This window comes from Coptis chinensis, chromosome 8, assembly GCF_015680905.1.
Source record: "Coptis chinensis isolate HL-2020 chromosome 8, ASM1568090v1, whole genome shotgun sequence".
NCBI classification, from domain to species: Eukaryota; Viridiplantae; Streptophyta; class Magnoliopsida; order Ranunculales; family Ranunculaceae; genus Coptis; species Coptis chinensis.
Genome location: NC_141463.1, coordinates 72,071,496 through 72,097,453, shown reverse-complemented (window position 1 = coordinate 72,097,453; position 25,958 = coordinate 72,071,496). Strand labels below are relative to the sequence as shown.

The 25,958-nt window shown below is 36.4% G+C and overlaps 2 protein-coding genes and 1 long non-coding RNA gene across 6 annotated transcripts; 2 read left to right on the top strand and 1 right to left on the bottom strand.

Moving 5' to 3' along the window:
* Positions 1 to 1,530: 1,530 nt before the first annotated feature.
* On the bottom strand, positions 1,531 to 5,308 carry LOC147482830 (uncharacterized). Of its 2 annotated transcripts, XR_015206755.1 has the most exons (4): positions 5,043 to 5,308; positions 3,860 to 3,980; positions 2,438 to 2,558; positions 1,531 to 1,886 (listed from the first exon to the last, which is right to left on the bottom strand). It is a non-coding gene; the product is annotated as an uncharacterized LOC147482830 (long non-coding RNA). The 2 variants fall into 2 exon arrangements; XR_015206754.1 differs by lacking the exon at positions 1,531 to 1,886 and having other exon boundaries at positions 1,970 to 2,558.
* A 4,481-nt stretch (positions 5,309 to 9,789) lies between these two features.
* LOC147482829 (uncharacterized) lies at positions 9,790 to 10,916 on the top strand. Its single transcript, XM_086579434.1, has 3 exons — positions 9,790 to 10,146; positions 10,254 to 10,460; positions 10,590 to 10,916. Exons 1-3 carry the CDS (start codon positions 9,790 to 9,792, stop codon positions 10,914 to 10,916), a joined length of 891 nt encoding a protein of 296 aa, XP_086435560.1.
* A 2,257-nt stretch (positions 10,917 to 13,173) lies between these two features.
* On the top strand, positions 13,174 to 22,856 carry LOC147482828 (hydroxyproline-rich glycoprotein family protein). Of its 3 annotated transcripts, none has more exons than XM_086577267.1 (3): positions 13,174 to 14,550; positions 15,066 to 15,118; positions 22,212 to 22,856. In XM_086577267.1, the coding sequence occupies exon 1, from the start codon at positions 13,337 to 13,339 to the stop codon at positions 14,504 to 14,506; it is 1,170 nt and encodes a 389-aa protein (XP_086433393.1). In that variant the 5' UTR covers positions 13,174 to 13,336; the 3' UTR covers positions 14,507 to 14,550; positions 15,066 to 15,118; positions 22,212 to 22,856. The 3 variants fall into 3 exon arrangements, with proteins under 3 accessions (XP_086433393.1, XP_086433392.1, XP_086433391.1); XM_086577266.1 differs by having other exon boundaries at positions 13,274 to 14,511; positions 22,212 to 22,556; XM_086577265.1 differs by lacking the exon at positions 22,212 to 22,856 and adding an exon at positions 18,889 to 19,318 and having other exon boundaries at positions 13,275 to 14,550.
* The last annotated feature ends 3,102 nt before the right edge of the window (positions 22,857 to 25,958 follow it).

The window sequence follows — 25,958 nt, the reverse complement described above, 5'->3', positions numbered from 1 at the left end:
AAAGTCTCCACCTTGAATCTACACAAGAAATCTCTCACTGATTCTGCAGACCTCTGCCTTACGTTGAACAAGGCCGCGATGTCCACCACACGCTTCTTTTGGTGTATGAAGTGATCAATGAATGCCTGCTCCAACTCCTGAAAGTTATTAATACTCTTAGAAGGTAACTTTGTAATACCAATCGGATGCTCCCCTTTTAAGCTTGCCGAAACATCATACATCTTAGTCCGTCATACCGCGGCTCGCCACAACGGCATCTGGCTGCGGAAATGATGAATGTGGTCACCGGTCTCCGTTCCATCATACCTCTCAAACCTTGGCTGGTTGAACCTCTTCGGCACTTCCGACTTCCATATCAAATCTGCCAGTGGGTTGCGATTCAACCTCGCCACCACCTGACTCGCCGCACCTCCTGCTCCCTTGGTCTGTCCCAAGCTAGCCTTCAGATCGCTGGCTATCATTTCCCTGACTTGTTCCTTAGTGAGCCCCACCCGTTTGTTCTTCCGCAGTTCCCCTTCCTCCTCTTTCCCTGCTCTAGACACCTCCCTTTCCGAGTCCTCTATTGTTTCTCTCTCCCTTCTTAACCCCTCATTTTCCTCCCTCAACCTCGATATTTCCTCATGCAACAACCTTGTTTCCTCAACTCCAGACATTACTGTCTCTTCCCTATCCTGCTCCTCCCCTTCGTTCCTTATTGACTCCACGTCCGTCTCGGCGACTGTCGTCTTTTTTGGTCGCCCCACTCTTCTTTTTGTTGCCATCTCACTATTTTTCACTCTCTCTTTCTTTTCTCTCCCCACAGACGGCGCCAAATGTTGTGACCTATCTCTTCTCCTCCTCTACTATTCTATTTATAATTCCCCTCCTCTCCCTTGGGCCCTCCATCTGTCCATTCATCTTACGGTCTATGGATTGCCATGTGTTAAGTTTCTGTACGACGTTAGGGTTTCGCCCTTACTCCTGCTAGGCACGTGTCCAGATGGTTCAATTCCATGTCAGCTAGCCTTCGTCTGCGGCTCCCTCGGGTCGTCCTCGGTTCTCGGCCTCCATACTTGGCTTCCATGTCCACGGTCTTAAATAGCATGTCCGTCGTCCCACACCCCGTCCTCTTCCTGGCTCCATTACCCGCCAGACCCTCGGCCCTCATAAACTGGGTCGCTACACCCTTTGTGTGGAAAAAAAAAGGAGTAAGTGGAAGTCCAACATTCGGGTACTTTTTTGATTAAAAACTTTGGTCTAAAACCGGAAATACAGAACTAATTGAAAAACAAGTATATAAGACTAGGTATTGACCGTGTCTTCGACACGGGATGGATGACATTTCAAAGTTTTTGTTCTCTAATTGCGAACTTTAAAATCCACATCTTTTTGTGCCAAGGAGAAAAATGTTTTATTGTGATTCTAGCATATGGCTTTACAGCTCCTAGGCAAATTCTTTATGAAGGAATTACCATACACTACAATATACCAACAATTCCAATCATTTAAACAAATGTATACATACGCAAATTCCGGACAGTTTTATTGCCATTTCTAGACGCCATTTTATAGGTCAATACGTCTTCCAAACTGAAATATCCACATGAAAAATCAAATACAAAAGATGCATGAAGAAGGTTACATCCAAAATCAACACCTCCATAATACCCTTAGGAGTGCATAATCATGATACAATCTTTTTGTAATGAAAATTTGTCCTTCCGATATGCATGAAACAAAATATGTATCATGAAATGTGTAGAAGTGTCATCCTCCTGTCCTAAATTATTGAAAAGCTCCAACACAATCGCTATGCTCCCTTCATTTGGCATAGCATGTGTTCTGCACCTATGTCAAGCAAGCTCAGTTGGCATAGCATGTGTTATGCACCTATGTCAAGCAAGCTGCTACTCAAGATTACACTTAAATCAGCTACAATGGTAATTAGGTAGTCTTGAAATAATGAAATCATTCAGCAAAACTGGCATACAAATTATAGAATTTTGCTCAATTGTGTTATCACCGTATTTGTAAAAGAAACCACTTGACCAGGAGGTATATCCAAATTTCCAAACAGTGAAGTAGCTCACATAAAATATGGGTGTGTCAGTTATTCAACCGAGATTATTTCCAAGATATGGCAGTCCATGTAAGGTAGCTAAAACCAACACACATATAAGGAGGAAGGTACAAACCGACAAAATGTTGATTTCTAATTTCATAGTTGAGTGCCCAATGTCACTTAAACAAAACTAAAATGCTCCTGCCATTGACCATCTATACAAACCACATGTTTTACAAACTAATTGTCTAGAAATGTAGAATTTTCCAGTGACCTAAATAAATGAAATTGTTGGGGAAAAAAAGGATAAAGAACAAAAAAATAGTACAATATCAACAAAAAAATTTGACCACAAAACTTAACAAAATGCTAAGTATTCGTTATAGCTTGACATACCAACTCCCCCATTTCTGGACTGGGACTTCCATAGGAACCATTTAAGATTGTCAACAACGTCCTTTTTGCTTACAACTTCCAACCACAACTATAAAGGTGTTTGACTGATGTCCCTTGAACCCTGAAAAGTTATATATGGAGAAACCAAAGGTTCAAATCTGGCACCATTTCTAGAGTATTTCTCGACATAAAGAAAAATGAAATAAACATGGTTTTCTTGACCTGGAAAGTGAGCATAATGTATAAAGTTATACCTTATATACAATGACTTACTCTTACTCTTGAACACGAATACTTTATATTCCTGAATCCATCGTGTGTGCTCAGGGTAAAAGCAGATAACTAATTTCTTAGAAGAGCATAATGAATGACTTATCAATAGGTTCATTCATTGGGATTATTAGGAGCATAATGCTTAATGATGACCATGTCTGCGACTCATGAGAATTGCTGGTTCACTATCATGGCTTGTGCACAATAAAACATCCAACTCTAATATATATATAAACTTGAAAGGTAAAGAGCAAGAGATCCAAGTTCATCTTTCCTATATCAGATACAAAGGGCTACCAAAAAGATGTCAATGAACTGAGTTGGTGGAATTCCTCATTTTACGCATTAATCCAAAATATTTCACCCGCAAAATGGAGAATATGAAAGCCAAAAGCACACTACCAAATCGGACAGAATTGCAAAGAACTTAATTTCTAGTAACAAATCCCCTGAGCTTCGGTTACAAACATAATCTCCATGGGGTTATGTGACTAATATCAGTGGTAGAAATCAAATTTGCTAAAGACGATAAAAAAAACCCATATATTATATTGTTGAAGATACAATGGAATAAGTCGAGGCATTGATTTAGTATGCCTCAAGGATGTGTTATAGGGACTCATTGCTTTAAAATACTTCATAAATGTATACAACCAATTGTTCCATTATTTTCATAGTAGTAACAAATCCTAATTTATCAACATAAAGTGTTGCTTAAAAAAATACCCAAAAGAGACTTTACCTAGCTTGTTGCTCTGAAAAATGACCTTTACAAATGTCACTTGTAGTCAATTAGAATATGCAAAACAGGGGTAAACTGATCAGATGACATATGCAACTGTGATCAAAATAACTGCACAACATGTCTGAAATTATAATATAGCTAAACCTTAGATTCAACTTCTTTGGAGCAACAATTGTTCTTATTTGAAATTAATAGAAAAGAATTACATTAATTAATATAAAAGGACAGTCTCAAACCATAAACCTAACAAAATTCATGCAGATCCACAACAGATGTGGTAAACTTTTAATTCCAAAATGACTTGCGAAAAAATCTAACAAATTTAGCTTAACAAATGAACTAAATTTTGTTCGTCTCGTAATTGTTTATCCATATATGATCCAAATTAAGCTTCAAAATGGTACCTTGAATGCATGTTGTGCTTTGGAACCAGTAAGTTCCAAAGTCCTCAACCACAAAGACCTTTTGAATATAAAAGAGTCACTTTATTTCCATTCTTTCTTGTAGTCATTGCCAATCACAAACCTAAACAAATAAAAGGAAGTGGAATTGTGTAATTATATAACAGAATGGCTCAAGAAATGGTGTCAAAAGTGTATTGCAGATGATAACAACAACAAAAATAGCAAAACAACACAGAAAGTAAGACCTTATTAGGAAAATTAGTCCAAAAGCAACCCCAAACCTCGTGCCTTAAAGAAAAAATGGAATGGAAAACACAAAGCAATCTATACTAAATATAGCCCATTGGAATTACTGTCTATTTTAAACCAATTCCAGATGTAGGTACACTTCCTAAATGATTTTATAGTGCTACACTTTACACTTCGCATTTCTTTGTGGTGTATACAGAAAAACTAATAGAAATGTTAGTTGAGAAAAAGGAGAACTCCATATGTTAAATGGGTAAGTGAGTGCTAACATGTATTGATGGAATGGAATAGAATGCCAACCTATAACAAATGGAATGTAACCAGAAATTGGGGGTGGCCTTGAAATCCAAATGAGCAAGTTCCAATAATCCATACTGAAACAAATATTTTGCAACACTTTAGACATCCCACATGCAAACTGAACATCCATTCAAACATTTAATCCAAATCCACGAGGTCAACAATATTATCTAAAATAAAAAAAAATCATATGTTCGACAACATCAATAAAATACCAAAACCTGACTCCAATTCCAAATTGAACACTCAAATAACATAAATACACACAAAATAAAATAACAATAATAAATTCAACATTACAAACTTTTTCAGCAAAATTGAGTTTGAAGATTATCAAACCAATTGTTTGCTATTTTCCAACTTGCGACACCATGGAAGCCAAAGAGTGATGTAGGAGGAAGAAACCTTTTTACCAACCGTTTCTGAAATTTGGTCATCTGATATTGCAGGAACATTTTTTTTTCTTTAGCCTACGACTACGAATCTAGATATTCCATCTGTTTCTTTTCTTTTTATCTTAAACAACCAAGCCCATGCAAGATTTAATATCAGAAAATAAAGGTTCACAAAGAAAACAATGTATATATATTACATTCAACAAAGAAACAAAATAGTTAAAATCAGGTTCTTTTACCTTGGCATTGAAATTAGAATCTAGAAGAATATTGGAAGATTTCAGGTCTCTATGTATGACAGGAGGGTTGCAGTTCTCGTGAAGGTATTCTAATCCTCTAGTCAACATCCTTTAATAGAATTCATAAATATTAAAAGCAATGTGATTTACAAAGTAATATAAAAAAGGAACACTCTCACTATATTCAGATTGATAAACACACCCTGTTGCATCCAAGGCAATTTTCATATGGATCTCCCAAATTAAAGTTGATTCATGAGAAGGTCCTATACCAAAAACACGGATGACATTTCCAATTTTTCTAATTTCAACTTAAAAGGTAATAAGATGAAAATTAATAACGTGCAATTGAGTTTCCAGATATCCATTCTGCATCAATTCAGCAATGATATGATAAACCAAGGGAAAGAATATTTGGATGGCGAATTTTACTGAATAAGTCTACCTCATTCTGTAATTCCAGTTCAAAATTCAAAGAAAATTACATAAAGTAAATAATCAAGCATCAAGATAGATGCAAATGAGAAAAAAAAAATTAAGTTTACCTCAGATTCCGTTTCTACATCCTGCCCACCACCATTCATTTTCTTAATAGCAGCAAGAAAATTGTTATCAAAGGAAAGTGGCGGGTTTTGTTTTTCTGTTATCGAAGAAAGTTGTTAGCGATAACATTTTCTTAACAATAGCAAGAAATTCAATTTGCTAAAAACAAAAAGTAAAGAGAAGGCCAATGAAGTTTGGTAGGCATTCAATACATTTGTGCAAAAGCAAAGTACTAAAAAATTAGAAAATAACAATCGACTTACACATGCCTATATCCAAAAAGCATTATTAAACAATTTCAATGGAAGTCTGACGTACTGAAGTCGGGATGGTATTTTTCCAAACAAATAAGTGGGGAAACCTCCAATGACATAGAAGATGAAATGGCAACGTTCGTCAGTTTTCCAATATCATTTTCAGACTTTATAAAAGGACATGATTATTAAATCAGCATGGCTTACATAGAGATGATGAATATTCGAATATATGAAAATAAGAAACTCCAGGAAAACTACCTCATCATCCGGGCCGATGACCTTTATCGTGCATGTCCGCCATGGTGCGATATGCCACCGATATAACTTCTCCTTGTAAAAATATTTGATCAAGATGTGAAAGGTATTCCAATATGGAGATATTTTCAATTCATCCATCTTTCTCAAAGATCTGCATTACACTCTCCATTTCACCGCTTTGCGAAGCTTGAAGCATTGTATTTAACATGACCAAGTCATATCTCTCATGTCCGGCTTCAAAATCCCTTTATGAGATGCTTTGCCTCATGTAAAAGCCACTTCGACAATAAGCTTTGAAATCATGATATTGTCGAATAGCCATCTCAAGCAAATTATAGTTGCACCAAAACACAGTTAACAAATGAAATTTCTTGCTCTGCTTTCTTTTATTTATGTACTAACTGAGCAAAATCACCAAATCTCTAAAATCACATTTACTACAATTTTTGAAGGCACATAATAAGACCAATAAAAGTTTTTAGAGAGAAAATAAAATTCCATGCAAATTGCATCATAGTTAACTTTATAGATAGTATGGACTACTAAATCATCTTCATTCATGTTTATCTCAAAATTTCGATGCTCTATGAGGTCACGAGAGAAATACTTTTAAATAGGGGTCCATCCACTTAAAACCCTTTCAGAAAGATCACTACCGTTGGGCTTATGGATGTTACCTGTTAATTCCATTGGGACCAGAGTCCACAATTTGATTCGTTACACAACTTGACGGCAGATGAATGGCCTCGAAATTAAAATGCACAAACATGTAGATTTAAGAACTTGAAGCAAAGAAATAGGGTGAAAAGAAGAAAATAAGAGAAAACAAAAAAAAAATGCTTAAATTCCATTATTAAGTGCACTTCAAAGATTTAGATACAATAGCCTGGTATACATTAACCTTCACCCACAGATTTGGAATATCTATAAAATTCCATGAACTTGTTGATACAATTATACATGATAAAAGATGAGTGTTTATAGAAGTAGCCATAAAGTAGATATGGACTACCAAACCCAAAAAATGATAAAATCCAAGTTAATTATATATAGTATATACAAATATCTATGTGAACTTCTGGTAAGATTAAAAAAAAAAAAAAAAAGGAGTATATTTCAACCGTATACCTACCCGATTTTACATCTTTTGTGAGTTTGTGACCATTTCATTGAAAATTGATTTTGCTTCATTCACATGTCCCGCCTTTGCAAGACCATCCATCAACAAACAGTATGGCATCTATAAGAAAGTCAATGTTTCAGTTCAAGTAGGACAACAAACTAAAACAAAAACAAAAAAAATCAAGAGAGAGAAGAAAAAGGCATCATCCCCTCTGCATTTTTTCAAAATCAGATATTTCCAAGGTACACAAACCTTAAGCTATTAGAGTAGCCCTTAAAGCTATCGTTAAGCAACTGAATGAAATTATTCTAGAAAAAATATATAAACAGGCAGATTTTGAAATTCTAAACCATTCTAAACAAACATTATAATATAGAAACAAAGAGTTTATATTATACACAAATTTGGACAACTGCTTCAATATAATTACAGTATAATAAGCCCTTGCATACCTCATCATGAGATAAGCCCAATGTTTCGAGTTCGAGTAGTAATTACCTCAATTTTTCAAACAGTCCACCTCTAACATAAACCTTGAGTAAGGTAGTCATGATAACCTGAAGCCATAAATTGTTGAATGGAACTGAGAAAAAAAATATAATAAAATTTTATTATAGAAACATACATGAAGAAGTTGTTCTTCTGTTTTATGAAATGGCCATTAGAACTACTATTAGTTTTAGTAGTTATTCGGAAAACAAAAATCATAAATTGATAGATACGTACATGTTTATCAAGCAATACCAAATCCAAAGCTCAATCGTTGCCCTTTATTCTTGATAAGATAAAAACTTTTGATTAAATCAATTTTGATTGATGTTTGTATATTGATAAGGACGAATTTTGTGGATCTGGGAGTTTGTTCTTTGTTTCTCTTTTTTGATAAGGCCAAAGAAAGGGGTGGAAGTTGCGGATGACGACTTGGAGTTGGCGACTCAAGCTACATCGGCTAAGGGGCCATTTGTTTTTGTCTCTTATAAGACATTGATGTCTTATAACCTTTTATAAGATGTGGCCCAGTGATTTGTGGCATGTTTTTTGGTTTGTTTTTTGCCTCTTATAAGAGGCATTCTACTAGAAATGTCTTATAAGAGGCATGATTTCTGTAAGTACCAAAATTGGATCTACTACAATTTTGTAAGTCTTGTAAGTTGGAAAAAGACAGAAATGCCCCAAACACACTACCCTTTGCCCTCGTTCTCTTCTGCCTTCTCTAAAAACTCATTTCTTCCCAACCAAAGCCGCCACACCCATTGCCTCCATTTTTACTCCACCGTGTAATGCTATTCTTCTTTGCTTTGCTCCAAATGCGCTTCGTTCTTCTTTGCTTCGCCCACCAATCACAAGCTCATTTTTGTTGTTGTTGCCACCATAAGTATCTCTAGATCACCACTTGTTTTCTTTTTTAGATCATGTATATGCTTTTAATGATTCATTTTCTAAACTTATTTATCTGGGTTTTGGTTCTTTTTGTAAATGGTAATTTGGGTATTGTTTATTTGATGTGTATTGAAGATAAATAATTGTTTATAAAGGAACAAAGTTGATTAGTTAAGAGACAATGGTTTGTACTTGTTCTAGGTACATTGTTGTGGAGTGTTCTGAATTAACATCATCTTATTTGGAGCTTAAATGTTGTCCTTGTATGTCACCGTATTTTATAGAAATTGGTTAGTTAGTGTAGTTCCTATTGACACACCCACTTCTACTGAATGAGGATAGTCCAACTTAAGTTTGATGACTTGTCTTGTGGATGCATTATTGTTCATCTAATATAAAATATAGAGAAGTGGCAATGTTGTGCTTCAAGAATTTATTACCAAATGCAAGTTCTCTCCCGTTATAGAAACTAATATACTTGAAAAATATGGGTTGTGAACATCTCTTCATTCTAAATGTTGTCATGGGAACACGTAAAACATCTGATAGCAAAGTCCTACGCAAGATCCCCTTGGAATAAATTACTTCGTTTCAGAAAAAAAAAAAAAAAAAAAAAAAAAAAAAACTACTACTAGGATATGTAATAATCCATTACAATGAAATACTTACTATCTGTGGGTTACACCATCATCTTGCCATTCACTTGTATACATAAAACCTTATTCTGGAATGAAGTTAATGATATGGTGATGCCCCAAGTAGGGGATCCATGCTAGCCAACCGAAGGTGCGAATCCTATAAACCCACTTCGGTTGTAATTGTTGATATTCAAATAACACCACCTGTTCCCGAGAACCATAACAACAACAGATGAACTGAACTTAGAATACCACATATCCATGAGAACATCTGTTATGTCTATTCTCTCAACTATTTGCTCTGATGAACATGCAACTCCAATTTTCAGTATGGAAATCAAGCATTCATGCATTTGATCACGAATTGTACGAGTTGTTTTGAGTTGAATGCTGAAGATATATAACTATCATATCCGAACTATGCTTTGAACAATGAACTATATGCATTGTTATTTAAATTTTCAAAGTGCTGAAATAATCTATAATGAACTGTTTTTCTTTTTTGTTTTTTTAAGGCACTTGTTTGTTTACGTTAGAACATATATATCATGGCTAATAATGTCGACAATGAGGGTAGTACTAAGAGTAGCGCGGCCAAGGTTCACCATGTATTTACCAATGTCCCTGGATTAGCTCAAGCTTTCCTAGACTTGTGTTTGGAAGAAGTTATGAAAGAGGGTTACCAAGGTTCATCCCTAAAACCTATTAGCTGGAAACGCGTAAGGGATACCTTGAATGATAAGTTTAAGTTAAACCTTGAGCAAAAGGCTTTCAAAAATAGGTGGGATGCGCAGAAAAAGAAGTATGTGGCTTGGAGGAATTATGTTGGCAAGAGTGGTGGAGGAATCAATTTTGCACTTGGGAATATTAATTGGCTAGAAGAAATTTGGGCTGATGTTCTTCAGGCAAGTGCTATTATATTGCATAATTTGTTTTGTAGTAATTCAAATTTGTTTTTATTTTTGTGTTAATTATGTTATTGAATTATTTTGTTTGGTCCAAATTAATATAGAGGAACCCGGCTGCAATAATCTATAAGAAGAAGCCTCTGAGTAATGCAAAAGAGTTGTACAAGTTGTTTGAGGACACTTTGACGACGGAGGATGCTGCTTATGCTACTGGGGAGGTTGGGTTACCAGATGATCACGTGGTGATTGATGACGATGATTCAAATATGGTGAATGATGATACCATTCCAATTCCAATCCTAGATGTGGTGGTAACTGATTGCTACTGAGATAATGTACACATCAATACTCCTCCTGTTAGCGCACAACCTAGCACCCCCACCCCCCACTTTGAACAAGGTGGAACTAGTAGTGTTGCTAGTGATGGTTCAAAAAAGAAGAGGAAGAAGGTAGTTGATGAAGAGGAATCTGATGGTGTGCAAGAGATAATTGGTGTGGTGAAGAATCTAGTGACACATATGGAGCTTGAAATGATTGAAGTGAAGAAGAACATGGAGTCCTATTCTATGTCTATATGCATGGGTATTCTGAATTATCTAAAAGAAAATGAGCAGATGACTATGGATGTGTATATGGGTGCAATGGTGAAACTTGCTGCAAATAAGGAGTTTAGGAAAGCCTTAGTTGAATTGGAGGATATGGAGGATAAGAAGATTTTTCTCACGGATTGGTTAGCATGGGAGTTTAACTTGGTGGGGATGTCTTAAAACATACTCGGTCTACTTTTTTTATTATGTTGTAATGTGATATTTAATTAGTTATGCATATGACAATGCACTATGCAATGCACTATTTTTGCTATGATGGAATGTTTTTGTTATATGCATTGTCATTTCATGGATGTTTTTTATTTTGATATTAGATTATGGCTAGGGTTCAACTTGTGTTTTCCATTGTGCCTGGATTGGCTCAAGCTTTTCTTGACGTATGTTTGGAAGAAGTTAGCAATGAGGGATACCAAGGTTCATCCCTAAAACCTAATAGTTGGAAACATGTGAAAAATGAATTGAATGAAAGATTTGGATTGAGTATAGATGCAAAAGTTTGTAAGAATAAGTGGGGGAAGTTCTCAAGAGAAAGTTTATGTCATGGAGAAATTGTGTTCGATTAGCGGGTGGAGAATTTAATTATGCACTAGGGGGTTGTGATTGGACGGAAGAAGTTTGGGAGAATGTAATTGAGGTAAGTGCTTGTATTCAATTATTTTTACTCATAGCATTGTGTGTTTGATTATCCATTATCATTTGACTTTGTTTATTTTGTTTTATTTTGTTGAAATAGAGAAATCCAAATGTTCAAGTGTACAAGAACAATCCCCTACCTAATGCAAATGAGTTGTACAAATTGTTTGAGGTCACCTTGGTTTAGAAGAATTGAGTTTGGGGTTTAGAAACGTCATGAGTGTTGAGCAAAATTATTTTTATGTTGTATTTGGATTTAAATGTAATGTAAGAATTTCTATTTTGACATGTTACTTGTATGTGAAGTGGTTATGAAATTAGTCGTGAATTGGTTCTATGTAAAGCAGGGTTATATTTGTCAAATAACCATCTATAAGATGTTGTATGTTTGTTTTTTCTTTTTCTGCAAGTGCTTAGAGCATCTCCAATCGAGGTGTAAACCGTATAAACATGTAAAATTTACACTCGTACTTAAAAAACACTATTCCTATGCAGTGTGTGAACCGTATAAAATAGCTAATAGCTGATAGCCCGGGTGGAATATATACACCTCTTTTCCACTCTATTAAAAGACACGGATGTCAGTTTGACTAACGTCTCGGTTTTAATAAGGAACATATGGCATTAAGAATGACATCTCACTATTCATGAGGCTTGGATCGATTGTTCACCAACAACAGATGATTTCTCTTCAAAATGGATTTGGATTTCCACACAATCTGATTCAATACAATCAATTTCTTTCACCTATAATTCTTGCATATTGTTTCCAACTCTTCTTGTTGGTATTTCTAATCCTTCTCTATTTCATTTATTTACAATAATTCTTGCAGATGCTGTTTTTGGGTTTATTAAACTTTCGGATTGGTGCCGAGTTTCGACGTGAATGTTATTCTATAACACGAGTCTCGAACAACTGTTACTGCTCTTTCTCTTCCTCATTCTCTGTAAAATAGTAAAATAACAGTGCCATGATTGGTTTCGTCATCGAAAAATTTAAAATTAGCACTTATGAATGGACCAAGTTACTCCTCGTCCTCTTTCTCACCAAGTTCATGTGAATGTGAATTCAATCAAACTTTAATGTGGGGATTATATGGAAAATGACGTCTTTGTCCTTGAATATAGCAAATTTGTAATTTTTTCTCCATTAGAGACACCCCAGTGTAAGGGTGGGAATTTGGCCCTAACGACCCTAACCCGGCCCTGACCGACCCGATCCTACAACTAAAGCCCTCACATAGTTTAGAGGCGGTAGACCTACCACTAATGCGCTTCTAAGCGGGGTTAGGGCTAAGGTTCTGAAATATAGGCCCGACCTTAACTAAGCCCTAACCAAGCCCTAGTTATAATTTTACTATAAAATACACAACTAAAAATATCCAACTCCTTGTTACATATTTTCAATTAAAATAACACTGTCCTTTGTAATTTATCACTTACCGTATGGGTACTTCTAATAACTTGTCTTATATCATAAAAACTTGTAAACTTAATTGTTTCTATCTCACAACTCACGTACACCTCACAACTCCCTATCTAACCTAGTCGCCAAGAACAATAATGAGCACCCGGCACTAAATTTCTTAATGAAACATATGGTTGGCGTCGGTAAAAAAACTCATTCCATACTCTTTATTTGTCTTTGTTCTTCAATGTTAAATGTAATTTTGGTGAGATTTGAGTCAAGAAATAACGGTTTATGTCGGTGAAAGCTCATTCCAAAATGCTAATGCATGTGATTTTAAATGTAATTTTGAAATATAAATATGAGTCTCTATGTACTTAAACTAAAAAACAAATAGTCCCTAGATAATTATTCATATTTAGGGGGGGTATTATGCATAAAAAAAAAAAAATAAATAAAATACCCGGATGAATTGATAAGTAGCCAGATGAATCAGAGAAGAAGCTACTAATAATCCAGTTGTAGAGAATCCAAAGTGATGCAGTCCCAAATTCTACAGTCACCAGCAAGATTGGGTCTAACAAACCCTAACTCACCCTCTCTCTCTAACCCTACAACTCAAAACCCACAACACCAACAACGTCAACAACCGTTATTAAGTAGCACAACGACGACCTCTTCGACTCTCCTATCTCTACTCCCACCTCTCCCTCGTGCTCAATCTCTTCTCCTTCAAATGTCTTTACTCGCCGCTAAACTCTTCGAAGTCTCGCCAAATCGTTCCCTATGGCTTTCCTCTTTTCGGGGCTCGCTTCCCACTTTTCTCTCTTCTCAAATCAACTTCACTACTCTCGATTCTTCTTCTTCTTCTTCTTCTTCTGCCAAGGAAATACTCTCTTTGTTCACTTCCTTGCAAACACAACTCTTTGAGGCCGTTGCCCAACTCCAAGAGATTCTTGATCTTCAAGATGCTAAACAAAAGATTCTTCGTGATATTCGCGCTAAGGATTCCGCTCTTCTTTCATTTACCAAGAAAATTAAAGAAGCGGAGCATGTTCTTGATGTTCTTGTTGATGATTACTCTGACTATCGTCACTCCAAACGCTCCAAATCTGCCATTGGTACACTGCATACTTTATCCGATATTTTATCGTATGCTCATCGGATAAGTTATACCACGTTTGCTCCACCCGAATTTGGGGCTGGCCAAGGCCCACTCCGTGGGGCGTTACCACCTGCTCCGCAGGAAGAGCAAATGCGTGCTTCACTGCTTTATGCTTTTACTGATCTTGATGTTGGATTACCCAAAGTTGTTGAAACTGAAGAGAGGAGTATTGATGCTTTGGTAGAGCCGTCTGCTATGCAACCCAGTGAGGGAATTGATCTGGCAGCAATCAAGGGGCTTATTCCCTCACAATTTACAGTTCCGTCTGGTTGGCAGCCTGGAATGCCAGTCGAATTGCCAAGTGGTTTACCATTGCCACCACCTGGGTGGAAACCTGGGGACCCTATTCCCTTGCCCCCAATGGCTGCCCTTGCACCCAAAGCTGAGGAGCAACAACCACGGCCTGTTACCCAAATGCCCCCCAGGGCACCTGAGCCAATACAGGTTCAGTTTGTGCAACTTGATATTAATCCAGATCAGGATGAGTACAGCAGCGAGTATAGTAGCGATGTGGGAAGTTCTGAAGAGGATGATGAAGATTGAATCAAGTTGTCCAGGATAGTAATTACATTGCCAAGTTATTTGAGGTAGTGAAAAAACTTTAACGTACTATATTCTCTTATTAGACCACTTTTACATGGAACTATCCTACTTTAATTTTTGACGACTTAGAATTTGTAGGACAAACACTCGCATCTCATGCTTTTGGGATCTTCTGGTTTTTACATTTCATTCTTACCATTCACGAGCCTTTTAACTTGCAGGATTTTGGTTTCTCCTTTTTGTGATGTGCATTCTCTATTGCTTTCTCGGGGTTTTCCTTTTTCGGGTGGGGCACTCGGGGTGGGGGTGTGATCGGGGATTCACCTTTTTTTTCGAGCATACTTTACTCTGTGTCTTTCTGAGGTGGTGACTTGTTGAGAACAAGAGATATATTGCTGAATTTTATGCACTCCTGAATGTGTTCTAACATCGAAGACTAGTAATGACACTATGAAATGTGACGGGAAGCTAATTATTACACCTGTTAATAGATTTCATTATAAAGTAATCAAGTACTTTCTGGAGTGCATAATTCTCTGATATTTAAAATTTCGTGCAGACTGTACTGAATCGCTGGTTTGCCAAACGAATTGAAAGACACTGGATGGCAAGGTAAGTTAAATGTTGTTGGTATATGATGCTGGTGATATTGATACTTATTATGTGTCTTTTTTTTTTTTTTTTTTTTTTTTTCTGGGATAGATTATTATGTGTTGTAGCCAACTTTTTATTAATTTTGTCTTCTGTTGCATGTGTATGTTAATTTTTTTTGGCATTTTGAATGCTATGGTGTTTTTCTAACTAGTTTAATGATTAAAATAGAAGAAGAAAATCGTTACTCGTTGATATACTTTAAAAATATTTTGATGATTTGATTCAAATATTACAAATGGACTCCTCACAAGTTGCAATTTGAATCAAAACTTAGTAATTTATAAGAAAAAGAGAATTGAATATGATACTAATTTGGAGATTTGGAGTAAATAAAACTTAGTAATTTATAAGAAAAAGAGAATTGAATATGTATTTCTAAAAGTAAGATTTGTGCCGATCAGTTCTGTGGTTAGTAATTTAGTATGTACATGTAAATAGGTGCATTTGTTAGACAAACTAAATTGCAGGTCTTTCTGATAGTATGTACACTGCACTAGCTTCCCCTGTTGCTTCCTGCAACTATGTTAGGAAATGGGAAATCATACTAGTGCAGATCTAGTTATTATGGTCCTTGAGGTTCTTTCTTGGTGATCTTCAGAGCTCAGATGTGCTGTCCTTGATGAGTTCAGTTTCTCTTTATCAAGTCATTGACTCATTGGGCTAATATATTAGTGGGCCCTCTTTTTGGTTATTCGTCTTTAGTTTATTCCTTATCATGTCGAGCCTATGTATCAGTGAACAAATGACATAATGTGTCTTGTGAGGGGCGAGGCCCTAGGTTTTTCCTAGTGGCTCCCTGGCATAGCCTTTGACAACAAGATGCAGTTATTTTCACTCAAAGATTCCCCCCTGGCCCCTGCCGACACAATGACCCATATACTGACTCATAACAATTCAGTGGTTGCACACTGGCAGTTGAGAGTAGGGAGTGGGTGAGAAAGAAACGTTAGTCTTGGGAGAGTAATCTTTCTTTCTTCCTATATTTGAACTAACTGAATACAACATATTGAAAATATTGGTAAAGAATCATAATGCGATTTCCTTTAAAGTGACTTACGTGTGTCAAAAGGAACTCACTGTAATGGACTAATGTAGGTAGCGACCTGTGAGAAGTTTTTGGAAGGTCTTGTGCCTTCAAGTGTCTGAGAAGTTAAATTGCAACGTGAAGATTGTTTTGGAAGTGGAAAACTAAATTTTGCAGGTACTACCAAGAGAGTGCTGGATTGAAGATTATATTTTGACCAAAAAGAAAAGAAAAATAAACCCCAATGTTTGCAAGTAACTACCTTGAAGTTGCTGGATTGAAGATCCTCTAAACCGAGGTTACCTTTAAATTGGACTATGCTGTGGTGAAAGAAGAGAGGAAAAGATGGGCCCAGATTGGATAAATGCAGATCAGAGAAATGAAGTTTTTTTTTTGACTGAAATGAAATAAAAAATTCTGATCAAGATTGGTAGTACTTTTGGAGATAAAACGACGAATTGGATACCAGAAGAAATGGATACAGTAGAGGAATGCTAAGGTGAAATCCCCACAGTTACAATTGATTGTGCGTAGAGATGCACAACATAATGAATTGGGTTGTCTCTCAAACATAGCAATTTCCCTTACAGTATATTGAGGAAGGGGTAGTGTCTCAGCATATTGAGTCGAAACTTGTGTGCTTGGTTTGAAGTCACGAAAGGGAAACTGAAGAAGATATGACAAAGAAGGTAATAGTCAAAGACATTCACGTGAGGATTAGGAGAATAAAAGGGTTTCATTACTAAATGGCAATGAGGAGTAGCCTTTGGGCTCTTGGGGGGGGGGGGTTTCAAGCCAAGTTACATTGACACGGACACGTGTGTCCCGTATCTGACACGGATACGGAGTGTCTAACACGGCGAAATATCAAAAACTAAGGTATATCACACACAATATGTGTCCGACACGGATATGTATCCGATACAGATTATTTTTGAAATATGCCATGTCCATGTAACATAGCTTTCAAGTATTATTTATGCTTGAGAAAGGAAAAATGAAGATGAGCAAGTGAAATAGAGTAATGCAAAATGGATTATTTTGGCCCTCTTCTAGAAATCAGTCTAGATGAGAAAATGGTCGTACGACATTTAGTTTTTTTTCCTTGCTGAGTGAAGATATACTGTCAGGGCAGGTCGAAGAGATCCCCAACCTGAAATTTTAATAAGAAGAAAGATACAGCTGGCAGGTCCGGTCGCAAAGAAGCAACTACGAAGAAGCCCTCATACGTAAACACAAACAAAAGTAGTTGTAAATAGGCATAAGAGTTGAAGATGGTAAGTGAACTGCTCGAGTTGAACAGAGAGAAGAGAGGATGGATATGATCTAGGGTTAACTAGTATTACTACCCACCCACCTCCCCCACTAGATGGGAAATTAGGGTCTCCCCCCCCCAAACACGCGGTCAACTTGGTTTGACTTTTAACTTTTAGGTCAAATAATTTAAAATGACACAACTACCCCCACCTAAGTAAAATTAAACATTTTCTTATTGAAAACAATGAGGGCAGTTGTGTCATTTTCAGTTGCTTGACTTGAAAGTTAACGGTCAATCCAAGTTAACCGTGTGTTTAGGGGGGAGACCCTAATTTCCCATCTAGTGGGGAGGGAGGGGGTGTTAATACTAGTTAACCCTATGATCTATTTTAAGACGGAAAAAGGGAAACATACTCTCTTTTGATGATGTTTCAAAAAAAAAAAAAAAACAAAAGTCCTACTAGTTCGCCTAGAGGCCCTCATTAGTCTGCCTAGCACGACTAATCGATTCGTCTAGACCCGCATAATCGGCCCACCATTTGTGTACTAATTTTAGGCCTAGGTGAGAAGGTTAGGCACTGCCTAGACGCCCTTCTAGGTCATTTTTTTGAACACTGCCCTCATCCAGTAGATGACCTAATTTGTTTATAAAAGGTCTGTCCAAAATAAAAAGAAATATAAAAGCCCAATTAAACATTTAAATTACAAGCCCCCAAATACCAATTAAAAAAGCTCATTAGGGCTTAGAAAATAAAGCAATCGGGAGTCTTCTTCTCCAACAATTCTGCCTCTCTCTCTAGTTCGATTTGCCTCTCTCTCTCCAGTTCAAGCACTCCGACCACTCGATCTCTATGCCTCTCTTTTTTCCACATCTGCTCTCTCTCAAGTTCAAGCACTCCGACCACAAATCTGTAAGTGTTAGTGACACAAAATTTCTTGTATATAAACCGAAAGATTTAAGATTTAACTCGCGATCTGCGATTTTTAGACAAATCGCATGCGATTTAATGCGGTTTTGACAATTTCCAGTTTTGCCAATGAGTCAACTCGATTTATATGCGGTTTGAATTAACTTGCGAGTCAACTCGCGGTTTTTACCGGTTTCTACAACACTGATTGTCACATTGGCTAGAGCTGCTTAGTAGATACGTATGCCTGTATGAACTTATCCATGTCATTTGCGTGTCTCTATTTCTTATAGATTCTCCTCCTGTGGTCATTATACAAACAGGATATATAAAAGCTCTTCTACAACATAAGTGACTACGATATCATGAAAATATATGCACTGATGACTGATTTGAGATTTTCATTCTGGAACTGTGTGACATGCATTATAATTTTATAAACTGTATATTGGATGCGTCAGATCTGACTTATTTTGGACCACCGCCTTTTTTTGTTTTTTTTCATCTTTATGAGTGCATCAGGCATCTTTGATTCACAGGTCCACATGTTTTCCCTTTGGACCACAACATGTGGAGTACTTGCTTGTGAAGTATGTCCATCTGGATGTCTGTCTACCTAGACATCTCGCGAGTTACGCAGTTGCACTGTGTGGAAGCTCAATATGACAATTCTTTAAGAGGGATATCAGATATGTTTAGGGATGGATATCATGTTCTTGCTGATCTAAAAACTCGTGTGTGCGTAAAAAGATTACTGGCAGCTTTATGGGAACTGTACCCTCTTCTCATCAGATGCCAACATAGACTGATTCTAACTTTTAGACCACCAACTCTGAGAACCATAAACTATTATATTTGAAACAATGCCACTCATATTAGTGTATAAAAAATCTGTCAAATTTCGTGTAATGTGTGCTGGTACTATATTTTTTACTATTTGCTAAATGAAATGTGGGAAATAATATCTTAGGACCACAAGTTCTTTTTTTTTTTGAAAAGTTAAGTTGGGGTGAAGGTACCCCACCCATATATCGTAGGACCCCCCCACATGTTCAGAGCAGTTGCTTGTGAGATGTGTTGCAAGTGTCATATATTATTAGTAGTGTCAAATGTACCAGTTTGTAAGAGCAAGTCCCATAGGAGTGCTATATGGGCTACTAAAGGGATGTATCACCCCAAACGCTAAAACATGTTTCCAATGGGACTGCAATGTGGGGTCCTAAATTTGGCTGGTGTGATAAACCCAGCTAAATTTAAGGTCTTATCTAGCAGTTGCTTTAATTAGGTTCAGGATTACAGACGACAATTTTTTATGTTTGTGCGTAAGTTGTGTACAGACAGCAGAAATTGTGTCGTTTCTACCCTTAAATATTATTATTAGCTATGTAATCTCCAATTTGGACATAAAATCCAACACCAATTATAAACAAGACGTAATCTTTGAGTTTATAACAAAATCTTCAAAATTTATCAATTTTTTTTTTGTAATGTTGATTTTTAGGACAAAAACTCCAAATCATTGTATACATAAAAAAAATGATATTTTGGAATAAGAATTCCAAAATTCTATCCTATATTAGCTAAAATCTTTTTCTTATTGATTGGTTTGAGTAAAACTATTTTCTATCGGCTGGTTGTATTTATATTGATTTTTTCAAGTGATGAGGACTCCGTTGTTGATTGTTTGTATTGTGGGTAACAGATGGCAATTTTTTTTGCCGTGGTTTGTTCACCTATGCTTAACCTGCTAAAAAATCCCATTGGAGCGGTTTGACATGCAAAGTATGTCGTGCAAGCTAAAAGTTTCAAATTATTGATGTGGCACCCTACTAGCATGCTATATTTGGTCGCCGCCATTGGACTTGCTCTAAGGAGTTGGTAACCACGATAAGTTTTTCATATAAACACGGCTGTCATAGAACACTTATCAGTTCACCTAAAGGATTGTCACATGGATCAGGTCACCTAGAGATAGGGCAGGGAACGGGTCAGGTTTGGGCCGGATATGATTAAACCCGTATTCGACCCGAACATTTTTTTTGCATATTCGAATTTGAATCTGAACCCGATTTGGGTACCATTTTTCCATACGGAATTCAAAACCGAAATGAATCTCGGGTTTGTCGGGTAATCAGGTGGAACAAATATTCCAAAGCCATCTCCGCAAAACCCCTAATTGTTTAGGTTAAATCACAACACAAAATTGTAAAACAATCAAATCAAGAATTCGATTCCGAAAAAATAGAACCCACATGGCCACACTAAAGATAATCTTTGGGAGAGACTCAAATAAATATAAAAACAAAGAAGAAGATTATATCAAAGGTTTAAATTTCTGTGATGTTGTAAAATTCTTTGAGTCTGGCTTTATTTTGTTTATCGATGGAAATAATGTTTCACTTGTAGAAGAAGATGAATAAAGATTTGAAGTGGGCGGGAAGAGGAATGGGGGCGGCCTACTGGGAAAGAGATAAGGATATGCCTACGAAGTGCATTCAACTTTAGCCCTTTTAGTTTAATATACAACAACCACTTCATTCGGATGTATAATCGGGATTTTTTTTTTGTTTTTTTTTTTTTTTTTGGTAAAACCAAATTCGAACCCAAACCTGATTGGTTAGCAGATATATAGCCCGAACCCAAACCCAAACCCAAACCCGATTTAGTAATCGGTTAGGTATACATATCCGAACCCGGGATAAACGGGATTCGGTCGGTTCAGATTTCAGGTCAATATGACCCGATTCCCTGCCCTACCTAGTGACTGCTTATGTTTTGGGACAGGTCAGGGTATGAGTTGGTATCTGTTTTAACTTCTATCAGTGGTGTCATGCGATCTGCTATGGTGCCTTGAATCAATGCCTTCTTCATGTTAGCTCTGCCATCTTGCTGGAGTAGCTAAAGGCCTACTTGACATAGCAATGCACAGATTTATTGCTTTTAGTTGGGGTCCAACAGTAGGGCAATTTAGTCTAGTAGGGCAAGGTTTCCGCTACTATTGATGCATTCGTTGTTAAAAAGCACCATATATTGCCCAACTCAGATGTTGAGCAACGGAAACACCAAAATTGTTACATTATTCTCTCCGGTGATGATGAAACTGCAGCTACTATTTCTGCACGAGTCAACTTACAGGGCGAGTGTACTTAATAAACATTATTCTCTCCGGTGATGACGCATAGAATTGAATTAGAATTTCAGCAAAGTTTTAAGAAGCTTTTCCTGCAGAGTAGTTATGGAAGTCTGCTTTCACACACTAACACATTTCATTGTGGAAGTACACTTTTTGATAAGGGTGTCAACGTAGCCTGACCGTATATATAAATAAAACTTTGTATATGTATAAGTTACCTATCACTTTTTATATAAAATTCGATCGAACATCTTCTGTCAAATCTAAGCATAAAGTTTTAGTAATTTTGTCTAGTTAAGTTTGAAACGAGATCATCATTAGCACCTATATTCCAAGTCATTTAGTTGAGATTTTTTTTTTTTTTTGAGTTTGCTGCATTTGGTACCTATCCCTTTCATCAAATAGTTTGAACTGCATTGGGGCCTGGTTCTCGAGTCAGGCCTTATAATCTTTACCAAAAGAAGAACCTAACTGTGTGGCCCATTGACATGCCTGATACATTTTGATAGATCTAACCTGTGGGTTTATGCCTAATGACTTGCTTTTGTTTTTCTTACATAAAAATCGATAACCAATGACACAATCTCTGTAGCAATCCATGCTTAAGCAGTCCTGATTCTTCACTAGTAGAATCTCTACTAATAGATGTTAGATATTAGACATTAGGTATATGAGTATCAGTGACTTGAAGATAGGAGATCTCTGATATGTCCCACTTGTTTATTGCAGGATAGGAAATCTCTAATATGTCCCACTTGTTTGTTGCGTTGAAATTGATCAAAATTCAGTCTATCTAGAAGTTTTAGATTTGAAGACATTAGTCGGGGGCGGTATGGATAAGGCTGAGACATAAAACCATGGAGGTATCATGTTTTCTTTCCATCACACTTTGTTTTCTCTGGACATGTCCTGGAACATTTAGTACTGGGACCTCTCAAGTTTATAATGGATGAAAATTGTAGAGTTCTCAAGGTATCTTTCAGAGTGAAATCAACCAAACTGGGAATTCAACTTTTATTTGATACTCAGGGTATGTGCATTGATATGCACCATAAATAGTATGTGTTATGCAAATGACCATGTTGTTCAGTTCAGACTCTGACATAGATTTATGTCAACTTATTTCGATCTCTAATAAGTGTTAGGACCTGCGACCCCCAACTTTTATTCACTACAGAAAGGGATGCAAGTGATGCAGATAACAGATATACACACAAGCTCAAAGTGTCTTTTTGAATTTCTTTTAAACTCCCATGTTGTGTTCATAACTTACTGTATTCGAGTTGTAAGTTGTAAAACTGAAATGAATTACATACTTATGTGGGTCATGGATACTTGTTTTATTATGTCATCAGTGCCTTCCCACTTGTCTTAGACACTGTCTGGTGATTTTCATGTGAACCGGCTGGACTTGTTGAAGTCATGGAGTCATCCTTCCACCTAATCTTCTTTTGTTCCCCATCACATATCATAGTGTGTACATCGGCATTGGTGGAGTAGATAATGAAAAGGGACACTACAGCTGTGTTTTTTACCCAGCAATTTTGCATAAATTTTACTGTGACTAGGGGGATCGTTCACATTATTATGGAAAAAGGGGAGATCAATCACCGGCTTGGCAGGTTGTTCAACAACCAAAATACTTGCAAAAGGAATTAAGTCGAGTTAAAGGGTTATATTACTGCCGGACCCCAATTTGTGTTTGGCAGACTCCAAAAAAAACAATTATTACAAATGTGTTATTGGTTTCAAAAAATTTAAAAAAAAACAATTATTACAAATATGCTATTGTTCTCTAAAAAATTTGAATTCGAAACCCCAAACTTAAACGACCCGCTTTGGAGTCGTTTGGATTTAAAATCCCAAACGACTTGCACAATGTTTGGGACTTAGTCCAAACGACCGGCCACACCGGTCAAGAGTCTAAAAAATAGAACTTCATATTTTTTCAAAGTTCAAATCCCAAACGACATGGCACATTATTTTTGACTAAATTCATTTTTTCAAAGTTCAAATCCCAAACGACATGGCCACATCGTTTTTGACTAAATTCATTTTTTCAAAGTTCAAATCCCAAATGACATGGCCACATCGTTTTTGACTAAGTTCAAACGGTGTGGCCATATCGTTGGAGACTTAGCCCAAACGGTGTGGCCATATCGTTGGGAATTTTTCTAAGTCTAAACGGTGTGGCTATTTTTTTCTGAGTCTAAATCTCAAACGACATGGCTACATCGTTTTGGACTCAGTCCAGACAGTCTGGCCATGTCGTTTGGGATTTGAACTTTGAAAAAAAAATTAAAGTTCTATTTTTTGGGCTCTTGACTGGTGTGGCCGGGTTGTTTGGACTAAGTTCCAAACGGTATGACCAAGTCGTTTAGGAGTTAGTCCAAACGACCTAGCCGGGTCGTTTAAGTTGGGGTTTTCGAATTCAACTTTTTTGGGACCAATGACATACTTGTAATAATTGTTTTTTTTTTAGATTTTTTGGGACCAATGGCACACTTGTAATAATTGTTTTTTTTGTTGGAGTTTGCACAACACAATATGGGGTAGGGAAGCCCTTACAACTAAAGCCCTCACAGAGTTTAGGGACGGGGCGACCGGCCCCTAATGCTTCTTAAAGCGGTCGTCGGAGTTAAGGTTACAAACATAGTCGATCCTAACTAAGCCCTAACCAAGCCCTAGTTATAATTTCACTATAAAATACACAACTAAAACTATCCAACTCCTTTTACATATTTTTTCAATTAAAATAACAACATCATTTGTAATTTATCACTTACCATATGGATTCTAATAACTTGTCTTATATCATAAAAAACTTGTAAACCTAATTGTTTCTATCTCACAACTCACGTGACACCTCATAACTCTCCGCCTAACCTAGTCGCCAAGAACAATAATGAGCACCGGGCACTAGCCTTTAATGAAAAAAATAAGTTGGCGTCGGTAAAACTCATTCCATACTCTTATTTGCATTTGTGTTCTTCAATGTTAAATATAATTTTGGTGAGATTTGAGTCTGAAATAACGGATTTATGTCGGTGAAAACTCATTCCAAAATGTGTCTTGTGCATTTTAACCGTAATTTTGAAATATAAATATGAGTCTCTATGTCTTGGTTTTATTAGATTGTGGATATGCATTTTAAATTGTTGGACTTATCAATAATTATTACTAGATTGGTTGTTATTCAAATTTCAAAGTGGTGGGACTTTGAGTTTGCAAATCTTTGAAATTTTTTTGTAATATAAATGAGTTTTAAAACTCGATCACAATAAAAGAAGAAAATATATATGCCCGGCCCTAAACTGTTAAAGAGGGTTTAAGATAGGGTCAGGGCTTGAAATTTAGACTTATGACCCGGCCCTATAGCCCGGCCCTAATAACTGAAAGACTTTAAATATTTAAGACCGAACTAGCCCGACCCAGCCCATTGCCACCCTAATATGGGGTCTGTCAATAACAAATACCTTAAACTTTGTTGCCATTTAAAAGCTTGCATTATCCTTCCTTTTGTAGAGGTTTTGGTGGTGTACGCATAAAGTACATGAAAGTTGAAACACCTATAAGTTCTCAAATCACCCACCAGGCCCACCTATCTAGTTCAAATTCTAACTAGAAGAAGTTTAAAGATTCGTCAAATAAACAAAGAACAGGCAACAGCTTATGTGACATATGATCTCGCAAGTTGTTAATTGCAAACCTTTTTAACAATATGCTTCTCATCATTTGTATCTGAGGATGCAGCATCTTTGCTTTTGTAATTCTGTAACAATATATAACTTTATATGAAAAACTGGTGGGAGAAAAGAAAATTGAAGGAGAAGTTTATTTTTTGAAAACCCTTGAATCTTACACATTAAAATCGATGCACAAATATGTTTTGGTTTTGGTGGTGGGTACAAATAAGAAAGCAGTGACGCTACCAGTGTTCATTAAAGCAACACTCATAAGCTGTTTCCTCGCATTGATTCCCGTCAGCATTGTTTATAGTAAACATGCACCAAAAATATGTTAATCTATAGCAACATTCATTTTTCTCTTCATTGAGTTTACACTTGCCTCGAAAGATTCTTCCCTCCGTCGTTAAAAATATAGGCAACATCACCACCACCATCAATAAAAACACTGATACAGTGTTGTTATTCCTCATCTTTTGATTTCCTATCTCACCCCTCCTATATCAGTTGAAAGGGAGGGATTGTTAAAATTTCTCCCGAGTCTTTCATTTTTTATTTTGTTTCTTTCACAAAAATTTATATTGCTGAAGGTTGTTTTATTGGTTTTTGATTACCAAATAGAGAATAAAGAAGAAACTTATTCTTTGTGGTTTATTGGTTGCCTTCACATTCTCGGTTTTAACTCGTGAGTTAGTTAAAAATCATTATTGTCCTAGGAAATTTTCCTTGACAACTAATTTTCCTATATTGTTGGAGTGATTTTCTGTACTCCACCGCTGTAAAAAAAAAT

Coding starts and splice junctions, on each gene's coding strand:
- LOC147482829 (XM_086579434.1), top strand. CDS start 9,790: ATGGCTAATAATGTCGACAATGAGGGTAGTACTAAGAGTAGCGCGGCC. Junction 10,147..10,253: donor TTTGGGCTGATGTTCTTCAG/GCAAGTGCTATT, acceptor AAATTAATATAG/AGGAACCCGGCTGCAATAAT. Junction 10,461..10,589: donor TTCCAATCCTAGATGTGGTG/GTAACTGATTGC, acceptor TCAAAAAAGAAG/AGGAAGAAGGTAGTTGATGA.
- LOC147482828 (XM_086577267.1), top strand. CDS start 13,337: ATGCAGTCCCAAATTCTACAGTCACCAGCAAGATTGGGTCTAACAAAC.